The 12,007-nt window shown below is 39.3% G+C and overlaps 1 protein-coding gene across 1 annotated transcript in view; it reads left to right on the top strand.

Annotated features, from left to right (window-relative positions):
• The first annotated feature begins 357 nt into the window (after positions 1-357).
• LOC129189074 (BMP/retinoic acid-inducible neural-specific protein 3-like) overlaps positions 358-12,007 on the top strand; it is a 67,018-nt gene continuing 55,368 nt past the window's right edge. Inside the window, exons 1-2 of the mRNA XM_054790382.1 lie at positions 358-833; positions 1,405-1,712. Coding sequence (XP_054646357.1) covers positions 1,459-1,712 — 254 coding nt within the window. The 5' untranslated portion in view covers positions 358-833; positions 1,405-1,458. The remainder of the gene's footprint in view (positions 834-1,404; positions 1,713-12,007) is intronic.

Raw genomic sequence — 12,007 nt, 5'->3', positions numbered from 1 at the left:
CTGCTCTGTAGTGCTTTTCTGCTTTTATTCTATAATGTTTTTTGCTAAATACATTTTGGAATGCAACTTCAGAACGACAAAATAAGCCAGGCTAAATGAGATAGTAGTTGTTTTCTTAGTTGCTTGCTTATTTAAGATTACAACTACCCCAAGAAAATAAGACATTACTTTACCAGTAATGCATCCTCAGTAAATATGCCCGCTTCTCTCACACTCAATTCCTCCTGTTATACGTCGGAGCCAACCAGGAGTGCTCTCGCTGCTGGAATATATTAAAAAATGTGGCTGTGTGTTAAAGGAGGGAGGGAGGGAGGGAGAGGGCGCAGTTAATGCCATTCACACGTTCAGTGCGCGGGCAGTGCGGTCAGTCTCAGCTTCTCTCGGTGAGAGCCCGAAGGTGCTGAAATCCCACTTATAAGGTGGGGCGCCGGTGGTAAACTACCTCCTGAAATCTAATGAAGCCCATTTAAAAGCGATGCGTTTGGTTTTTAGGTCTTCCTTGATGGCATGAGTCTTGTGCGCTCTTGGATAATCGTATCCACTACTCTGAAGCAGAGAATCCTCGCCGCACACCACCGGATCATTTCAGCTGGATGTGAAGAAGAAGAAGGAGAAGAGGAAAACACTGAGTAGAAGAATACGGACGGGCATTGTTCAGTTGAATGATCTCATCGGCGCGCTTCTTCTAGACGTTGGTGACTAAAATGTGTTAAAAAAGTACTTTTATAATGTCGCAGTGACTGCGCGTTGAATCATCCACAACTCCACATTCAATCAGGATTTTATGGAGACCAATTCCGTCAAGTCACGGACCACCGCGCTTCCACAATAAGGTAATAGACTTGTCTTTAAATTGAACTGAACTTAAACGGAACTGAAATTAAAACGATAAAGCCGTTCAATCACTTCTGATGTAAGACTACGATTGTGATATATACTGTTGTTTTCTTAGCAAAATTACCTATTGTGTTAGTTATCGTTTGTTAATTTTATGTATACTTTTTTGGGAGTTTGTTGTTCTTCTAACAACAACGAGTTCAATTTACACACATAACACATACAGGTATACACACAGGGACCACATTCACTGAGGAAAATGCTATTAAAGAGCACCTCAGCTGTGCCCAGGAGAGTAAATGGCACATTAACCAGTCCTAATCTATACATCTTAGTCCACAATGGGTCTCAAACCTGTGATAGTTTCTCTTACACACTACCAATATATAAACAATACAGTAAAATGTCTATATTCTAATCTTTATATTTGGTAGTTGTACCTGAAATCTCATTTCTCAGCAATACAAATCAAATGGAGCTCAGCTCAGTTCCCCCACTCACTTGTAAAATCTGAAATTGTCTCTTTTATCTCTCACTCAACGCATCTTCTCTTGCTTTTTTCCTTAGGACTCAACTGCAGTGCAAGGAGAATGAGGAGTCACCGGGGAAGGTGGAAGCAGCATGAGTGGCCTCTGTATCACTGTTAGACTGACGGCCCTCATGTTTCTATGGAAGTGGTTAACATTAAGCCTGCTATTGAGCTTGTTGTTGGCATGGGCCAAGGCTGCCGAGCCTGCTGTGGCTGGCTTGACTGGCTCTACAAGGACCCTGGGCTGGCTACTGACAGGCAAGGGCCCCTTTCACCACTCACAGGACTTTATTGATTTTACAGAGCGCTACCAGCAAGGATTCACCACCAAGTATAAGATATATAGGTAAGACTCATTTGACCTTTGAATTATGACTGACATCTTGCTTCTGAAAGAGACAGCATGTACTGTCGAAATTAGTACAGGCTTGATTTAAACCTCAGATATGGTTTTATATGGTTTTCCAGAACGGGCTTTTTAAGTGGCAAATGAGGATATGTACTAAGCAGATTACTTTGTGAATTACTGCAAACAAATGAAAGCTATATGTTTTGTCTTGATGTAAGCTTCTTTCAGACGTAACAATCTGCCTCTCAATTTGTGGGGCACCAAAATCATGTGGTTAGAATATAGACTACACTGCATCAGGAAGGAGTGGAGATATTACAGAAGGGTTTGAGCAAAGCATATATCTGACTGAGCCTGCTGATGTGTGACAGACAATACAGGATGGCTTCAGATGTGTGTGTTGTCAAGCACAGTGTGTGTATGTGCATAGACGTAGCAGGGGATTGTTGGAAAGCTTCATTTTTTATATCTCCCTGCAGGTTGCAGTGACAATTCAGAATCGGGGATAAAGTCAGGGTTTCAAAAATCTTCATTGTAGGAATGTGTGCAATGATACGCATGCGGATTTACAGCAGGTATACCAGTTTCAAGCTAATTTTTTAGAAATAATATTTAATCTGAAAATGGTCACATCAAGATGGAAGCTGGAAGGCACCCATTACTCACTGATTTTAGTTTTAAGCAAAAAAAAAAATGCCAATAATGGTGGTGTTTGTTCAGTATTTCTCTTGTGACCAGTGGATTCTATAGAATCTTTAGAATTGTATAGAATATAGAATAAATATTGAAGCATTCTGGAGCAGTCACTTGACCCCTGACCAATGATAACACAGTAGGCGTGGTCAGGGAGGAGGCTGCATGTTGGCTAAGATGAGAATAATGCAGATTTTCTGTACACAGCTTGACATTTATGGAGTATTTTAATAAACTTATTATGTAGAATATTATATAGAAACTTGCAATAGTGCCCCTCTGAGATTGAATATCATTGTGAAAACCCCTGAAATGAGCAGGATAGGGCCCTTTTAACTGTTTCACTTAAAGGAAAACTGCATTTTTTGGGGAATTTTGCCCAATCCACATATAAAGCCTTCTGAAAAACCTCCAAAAACTGCCAACAATGTTCCACTTACATAATATGACCTGCATATTAACCAAGCTACAGCGACATTTTTATTATTATTGTTAACATTGTTAAGCCGAAGAACTATATTACTGGCGTAGTGACACCTCGCTACACCACACCGGCTAGCTACTAGCTAGCTAGTGGTTAGCTTCACCACACACTTGCCCGCAGCGCATCAGCGCTGCACTCACAATGCCTCAGGCCACTACCGAAAGGTAACGCTACATATCGGAGCTGCCGCCACCGCTGCTGTGTTTTTGTTTTTGAGTTTGGAAAAGTTAATGCTAGGTGTGGCGTTTCTATGGTGCTAAGTAAAATCTATGCACCCAGGAAGGAAGTTCTGGTAATGCTTAAAATGACCAAAACATGTCAAAATCTTGTAAGTATTACATGCTATCATGAATGTGCCCATTACTATATGGTCACAGCATGTGTATAAAAACGTTTTTGGAGGTATTTTAATAGCGGGCTCTCAAGGCAGAATAGGTGTGTCCCATTACATGCATTAATTACCTGCCTCTTTTTAGCTGTTTTTATATCTTTAGAACACACCGAAAAGAGAAAGACATGTGTTCATGTCTCACACGAGGATTATGGATGACTCCAAGAAAAGCGCACTTTTCATTTAAGCTGCACTTTCTTTTAGGCAGAGTTTGTCACATAATGTGGATTTTTTTTTTTTTTTGAATAAAGTGGACTGTAACAGTGCATTTGCACATATATACAACTCACAAGAAGTTAGGGATATTTCAGATGCATTTCAGGGTGAACCTAAAATGTACTATTGTACTACTTTTGAATTCACATGTACAACATGTTCAATACTTAATGCAGTTAATGCACAACTTGCTGTTCTCTAATATAACAGTTATGCGTATCGTCTTTTGTAGAAGCATATGAATTTCTAAGCCAGACTGAAAGCTGTCAGAGTGTTGCCTGGTAGGCATACCGATGTGTCTGTTTGTGACCGTGCGGGCAAGGTAGGCGAACGCTTTGAAGAGAGAGCAGTGCTGTCAGAGCACGCACACTTTTGCATTAGTTGAAGCGCTAACATCACCTGGACACAGGTTTGACTGACGCTGGCATTCAGCAGCTGACAGAGGTGACGATGTAAGGCAAAGATAGAGAATGTCCCACCCTTGGCTATCTTCTATCTTTGTCTCATATGGGCACTTATTTCTTATCTCTTCATCTCCTATTAAAATGAATTTCATATCCTTTTAATATGTGCAGTGTTTCCCCTACTATTATATTAGAAGGCTCAAGTTAATTTTATTTTCCATATCGTGCCAGATCAGAAGTAATTTGAAGATACATTTTTATATAGAACAGGGGTATACCTTGTTCTTTGTTCCAGAGCTGTACACCTAGGGGGAACACTGAAATTGTAACTTTTTCATAAACAAAACTTGATTGAAAAGCTTGCTTATGAAATAAAATGTATGTGCCTACAGTAAATGAATGAATTTCAACTGCTATTTCACAACCTAATTTTGTTAAAGAGCGCAACAGTAGAAGTGGTTCTGGGTTTGAATCTCTGCTTGAACCACTCCCTGTGGAGTTTGCCCGTGCTTGTGTGGGTTTACACTGCGGACTGCGCTTTTCTCAGCTTTTCATAAACACGCATGTTGTCGATGTGTATGTGAGTGTGAATGGTTGACTTTATGTTTATGACTGCCGACCATTGCAGGGTGTACCCCACCTTCGCCTTAGTGATCTAGAACTGTGGTTCCCAAACTTTTTACAGTCGCTTACCCTTTCAGAGATTTGACCTGAAGCCATGTACTCCCGACTCCTGGACGCTTAAAAAACATAAAACTTTTTAAAAATCTTAAATTAAATCTTAAAGTTTCACATACAGTAAGCACTGATAAATAGATAAGTAATCATACTACATATCTTTTATTCCAGCTTGATGTTGGCTGTTTAAATGAGCTTCACTTTTTTTTGGCCATTCACAATGGTTACGGTTTAAGTCTGCATTATTAATTTAGTACCAAATTGAAGGCGAAACTTTAACAATCATGATAAAACAGTATCCGAAGTACAAAAAAATACATACTAATTTTTGTGGGAATTCCTACTCAGTGATAGGTTTTCACCGCTGCGCTATGCGAGTATTGGAACACCGATATTAATGAAATCTTTAAGATTAAACACTCTTAATGCACAAAATAATCATCAGTCTTATTTGTTCACATGAAAAGAGAAATGAACAACTTCATACTTGTGTCTGCTTTCTGTACCGTTCTCATTGCACCGTGTGGCATTCAGGTGCACTTGTAAGTGCAGTGTTAAGCGCTAATTGTTTTTCTTTTTTATTTACGTACGTACCCCCGGTGACGATTGGTGTACCCCTGGGGGTACGCATACCCCACTTTGGGAACCAAGGCTCTAAAATATGCTCCAGTTCATATGTGATCCTGAACAGGATAAGCATCAGACAACGAAACAGAAAACTGAAACACACAAAACACTCAAAAAGTGCATAAATTCGGCCTTTCATTTGTACTGCTTGTAAATATCCAAGAATACAATTACCTGCCTGAACTTTTTTGTGACCTTTTTCAGTTTATTTTCAATAAATAATGTTCTTTGGCTATTGAAAAAAAAAACAATAGAGCAAAATTGTTCTCTTGTAAAAACTATAAACAGTTTATGGTTACAGCTTGCTTGTTAGATTCCATTGGCACTTTAACTGGTCTGAGCAGTTGGAGAAGCGAGTTAAGTGGGCCTTACATCCCGACGTTACCACAAGCACGGGCTCCGCAATTTTTAGGAAAATTTGTTGCCCGTGGCCTGCACGTAGAGGAAGTAGAGTATGAGAGGGGTTGCAAGTGTGTCGTACTTATGAAGCAAGTGATTTGTGACACCCACGTGCTTGCCGGTCTCCCTCCGTTGGTAGCTTGTAGATTGTGAGTGCGGCATGCGACTCGTGCGTGCTAGGTGTGCTTCATGTAGGGCTGTTGTAGAGTTCACTCACTGGGGACGTACGTATGTGGGCATCGTACGAGGCTTGTGCAGCCCACTCACTTGGATTGCAAGATGGGCGTACTGGCTTCATGCATCACCTACGGCTATCGTGACGGGAAAACCAGAGTGTGCAGCGGGAAGAGCCGCCCGCCTTGGCCGGGTATGTTGGATACACTATGTGAGCAGCGTCCCACCAATAATTTGCATCCCAATTTTCTTTCTACGGGCTTTGCGTGCTGTCTGTGGGTTTGAAAATCTATTTTCTTTATTTTTGCACGTAGCCAGAACGTAGGAGCACATATGTCGGGATGTAAAGCCCGCTTTAGCTGAAAGCAAAAATGGCCAAAAAATTGCAGTGGTTGCACAATCATTTTCCCTTTTCAGAACCACTCACAAATTTGTCAGACAACCCAGACTCCATGTCTATTAGGCATTTTTTTCCATATAAGCTCTTCAAACCCTGACTAGCCCTTGCCCCCTCTTTCCTACACTCCCTTGTCAAATCATCTCAAACCAATTGCTCTTCCTGGCTCATAAATATTCTCAAGAGATCAGTTGGCCTTTGCTGTCACTAGGGCAGAGGCGGGTGAGTTGGGAATGATATGAAGGGTTGGAACAGTTAGCTGGATAAGGGCACTTGGAGGGAAACACTTGATCCCCCCCTGCTGGTGGGTTGCTACCACCCACAAAAACAATTTGCAGTGCATTCTTGTAATACATTTAAAATAATTCAGTCTTTCTAAAGATCTTAGATCCAGTGGAATTGCAAACCCAACCCATTAATCAGTTTCTACCAAAAAATGCTTTTTTCATAGACTATGGAATATGTTTATGAAGAAAGTGTATATTTTCAAAATGTAAAACAGCTTTGTAAAGTGGCTTTTACTCGATAAGATGTGATCAACGGTGGTGATACATTAATGGACTCGTTATAAAAAGTGAAGAGCAGAAAGCACTTACAGGAACCAATTTCATTGCTGTGCATGCAGAAAATGTCAGGCAAGGCAATTAACGTCGTTTCTCCACTGACTGCTCGTACTGTTCTCACTGACTGCATGAATTTGACATGAAGACTTTTTTCTGCATTTGAGGTGTGAATAAGTGGGAAAATGAGCAAAAAGCATGTTTCATTCTATTTATGTACTTGCTGTGTTGTATGAATAGTTTCTACAAATTTTTTTGCAATATGCAGTGTTGCCGTGTGCCATCCATGAACATCACCATATTAGTCAAAATGTCAGCTCCTCCTTTGTTCCTCTTCATGGGCCATAACTTTTATATCACGCCTCATCTGCCATGTTATATCCTTTCATTTTTATTGTTCCCTCACTGTATTTTCAATTTTGCTAGACATAAAGATTTCTTGTAAATGTGCCACAATTTACATTGTGTGTAGGTTGTTTTTTTTTTGTAAAAAAAAAAAAAAAATAGGATCCCATAATATTTTAAAAGTAATGCCGCCACATTTTTAATTTTTAAAGAGCACACGAAGAAGAAGGGTTAAAAGCATCATTTGTGTGTTTATTGCTATTATTATTATTATTATTATTTATTTATTTATTTATTTTTTAAATTATTATTATTATTGTTCTGGGTAAGGATAAGATTAAACAACGAATAAAAAAATATCAATGCATGTAAAATATACAGTATATATATTATGTAGTTCACAGCAAATAAACACAAATCGGCATGATTGAGGAGTGCAGTTCTTTATTATGAAGATAAAACCTTAATAAAAACTAAATTGTGTAGACCACATTTTTTTCAGTTTCAGCAAAATGGCACTGTAATATATCACAAGCTGCAACAATTCATCGATGATTCAAATCAAATCGATATCGATGATTCCTTGATAATCCAATTAATCAACAGCTATTTTTGTATTCTATTCATCGTTTTTTTTTTGTTGTTGTTGTTTTAAAATGTGAATATCCTTTGATTTCAGCCTAAAAAATGTGAATATTTTTTTAATTTCCTTAGTCTTCCATGAAATCAGACCTGTTATCTTGGTGTTTTAGGCAAAAGAAGATATTCACACACATCACATACATGACTTTGGAATACAGCAATCAACAATTTTTGCCTCTTTTTCTGATATGTTGCGGATGAAACCACTTGCTTTTTGAGTTTGGTTCACATTGATTTGGTCCATCTAGGGCAGGGATCACCAACGTTTTTTTTAGAAAATGAAAATGGCCACGAGCTACTCATTTTTGTAGAAATGATTTTCATACCTTATTTCAACCCAAACAAATCAAATATGCTTGTTTTACCAGAACATTCATAAAATGCTGGTAAATGCATATTGTAATGGTAATGGTTTACTTTATTTTGACCATGTGCAACACATTCACAATAAGTAAGTCATGTAATGTCACATCTTTTTTCAATCAATTAAGGTCTTTTTTTTCCTCAAAAATGTACACGCAGCACCCCATATTGAATGAAAAACACAGAATTGTAGACATTTTTGCAAATTCATGAAAGAAGAGACACTGAAATGTATCACATGGTCACATGCAACCTTTGGTGCTAATACAGCCTACTTGGGAATGATGCAGCAAGTTTTGCACACCTGGGATCATCTGCCAATCCTTCTTGCAGGCCCTCTTCAACTCTGTCAGATTGGATGGTAAACATTGGAGCCATTTTCAGATCTCTCCAGAGATGCTGAATTGGGTTTAAGTCAGGGCTCTGGCTGAGACTTTCAAGAACATTTGCAAAGTTCTTCCCAAGTCACTCCTTTGTTATTTTAGCTATGTGCTTAGTGGGGATGCAGGGGTGCAGTCTACCCTGCACGGGACAATCCACCTTATGGACCAGTGGTTTTGTGACGCATTTTACATAGCGTGTGCTCGTCCAGGCTGGCAAAAAGCTTTCCCCGCGTCGTAACGACCCATTTCCCACACACTGTAAATATTTCAAGTGAGGGACAGTTTGCCCAAAAGCGGATGAAAAGGTAAGGTATTCGGTGACTGGGTATAGGACATAGTATATATTGAGAATTGTATTTATTGGGGAATTACTTGCCAGTAGATTGCAATTTCATTTCCATGCTCTAGTTTAAAAATCATTTAGTACTAACAATATATAATAGAGAGAATTTTGGGAGAAAAAAATGGTTCTCTTTGTGCACAAAAAATGCACCGAAACCATAGCCCAAATACTAACGGCTGTACCATACCTTGGGTTACCTGTACCGTTGTACCCCTTAGTGCTTAGGATCAATGTCTAGTTGGAAAGTAAACCTTCGGCTCATTTTGAGGTCCTGAGTACTCTGGAAAAGGTTTTCTTCCAGGATATCTCTGATACAGTATCTTTCTTTCAACTGCAACCAGTTTTCCTGACCCTGCAGATGAAAAACACCCCCACAGCATGATGCTGTTGCCACCATGCTTCATTGTATTGGGCAGGTGATGAGCAGTGTCTGGTTTTCTCCACACACACACAGGGAATTGTACTTGTCATAGTTTGGGAGTCGATGTGTTTTTTGTTCATATGTCTTACCCTGTAGCTCCCATATAGCACCGACTGGTGAGGGCTGCAGTGATGGTTGACTTTCTGCAACTTTCTGCTATCTCCACTGTTTTACCAAGACTCTTATCCCCTGATTGCTTGGTTTGGGTGGATGGCCCACCTAAGGATTATGGAGGCCACTGTGCTCATAGGAACGGTCAGGAAAAGGAAAGTCCAGCAGAAAATCTTTTCACAATTCTATCTCTGAACTCTTCGGGCAGTTCCTTCGGCCTAATGATTCTCATTTGCTCTGACATGGACTGTGAGCTGTAAGGTCTTAGATAGACAGCCTTTCCTAATCAAGTCCAATCAATTTAATTAAACATAGCTGGACTCCAATGAATATGTAGAATCATCTCAAGAATGATCAGAAGAAATGGATGGCAGCTGAGTTAAATATGCAAGTGTCAAAAGGGTATGAATACTTATGGCTGTGTGATAGTTTAGATTTCTCTTTTTAATACATTTTCAAAAATGTCTACAATTCTGTGTTCCTCTGTCAAAATGGGGTGCTTTGTGTACGTTGATGAGGAAAAAAGGAACTTAAATGATTTTAGCAGACGGCTACAGTGTAACAATGACTGAAAAATGTAAAGGGATCTGAATACTTTCAGTACCCACTGTATCTGGTACAACCCTGGTTCCCGTGAGTATGCCGTGTACTGGGACTCTTCTGCATCCTGAAACTCCTCTTCCAAAACGGGACATTGTCTTGTGCTTCACTTGCGAGGAACACCTTTGCGAGGCGATTTCTTTGATTTGCTGTCAGTTAGTCTGGCTTGTTAGTGGCTAGTGGTAGCAGTACCATTTCCCAAATTATTAATTTCCAACGTATCCGTACCTCATTCCAGACAATGTTTGAGTCTTGGGTGTCAACAAGCAATCTTTTAATCTTGCTAAAATAAACCACATCTTGAATAATAGGGTGGAACTCAGGCAGGACTCATCCATTCCGATATGAATTTTTCTTAATTTTAACATACCCAAATATGGACACATAACAAGCGTTTTTTGTGCAAGGTTTGTCATAAAATACTCCTTTACTGAGTTTCTAAAAATCGCCCCCAAGCGATTTTATGATTCTCAAGTTTATTAGCCTGTCTGGGCAAGTATTGCACATGAAGGTCATTTCTGGGAAGCTTTATTTAGAGTTACTGTAGCTCTGGTTTTATTTAGATTCTAAACACATCCGTGAAAAAACTCCCCAGTTTCTTTCTGCTGCTCCCTAATGACGTGTATTTTCTAACCAATTTGACAAGGTCCCACACTGTGAAATTCACCAGCTTGAGCACAAGTGTAGTGAGAGATGATACTTCTTAGTCCGGTGCTTTTCTACTTCTGAATGCCTGTGTGACTTGTCAAACCAGACAGTTGCGGTTGAGGAATAAGCCGTTCTTCCGTCCTTCAGTCAGAGGTCGAACGTGTGTCTCCAGGACAAAAACAGAGCAAAGTCGTCCCCTGATCACCAGCAGCAATGACAATTTCACGTGGACTTCATCCAGCAGATAGCTTATTACTTGTGACAAGTGTGTGATGGAGGAATGATCCGAGTGAGAGGTTCATGGAAGCAGCAATTTTTTTCAAAGATGAAGTCTTTGTATGGTTGGATATTGAAGAGATAACCCAACATTTCCAAAGCCACTGAAAAATAACTGGTTAAATATGTGTGAATATTCTAACATTTTTATTGTTGTGGTTGTGTTTGCCATCCACATGATATTGATATTAGGTTAAAAAAAAATGGGATGCAAATGTACATACGGGATTTGTACACTGCTACAAGATATGCTTTTAGTAAATCTATAAGGCATCCCCCAGAAACAGCAGCGCTCGCATAAAGAGCACTGCTATGGTTGTTGATTACTCCTCCGTCTTATATTGTTTGTGTCTTTGAACTTTGCAGATCTTTGCAGAAAATATAATAACACTAAGTATATGCTTCATTAGGTATTGTATAATTCACTGTATTTTGCGTTTGTGTTTGAAGACACATCACTTGTCAGCAGTATTATGACAGATTGCAGTACAAAAGGGATCAGTAGGTTTGCTGTCAGCACACCCTCCTGCGAATCGTGCTCTCTCTCTCACACTGACTTGTGTCATTTTCTATTGTGGAAGGTGTAGTGGCATTCATGAAAACAACAAATCAATACTGCAATTTCCTTTTTAATAAAACCCTCACCTTGTAGTTTAGTGGTTTTGTCACACTACGTGGGGTTTCACTGTGTTATACAAAATTGGATTGTTTCTAAAATCTGCAAATAGATAAAACAAATACATCCTGCTTCAAACTAAACATTTTGATGCTGCTGTGTGCTGTTACAGAAACATGCAGTGTCATCATATTTATCGACAATGCACACTGTTATAAAGGTACTGTATGTTTTTTCATCTTTTCTCAAAATTCACCCAGTAATCAAATTGTGCCATGGGTCAGCTACCCTGTAGAGGAAATGAATACATTCTCTTGGCAGCAATCACATTTCATATTGGCGATCTCGCGAGATCTTGTGACATGAGATGTGACACCTTTCGTCTTAATAAATTCACAAATAAGAAAATAATGCTGGTCACGATACAGTTTGCAAGGCTGCACATTTCTATGTGGAACAAACAGCCATAGAAGAACAACAAGTGTAAAGTATGAAACGCTGGACGAATACAATACAAATTC

This window comes from Dunckerocampus dactyliophorus, chromosome 10 (genome assembly GCF_027744805.1).
Source record: "Dunckerocampus dactyliophorus isolate RoL2022-P2 chromosome 10, RoL_Ddac_1.1, whole genome shotgun sequence".
Classification (NCBI taxonomy): Eukaryota; Metazoa; Chordata; class Actinopteri; order Syngnathiformes; family Syngnathidae; genus Dunckerocampus; species Dunckerocampus dactyliophorus.
Note: the sequence above shows the minus strand (reverse complement) of the source record. Positions and strands in the feature narration are given on the sequence as shown.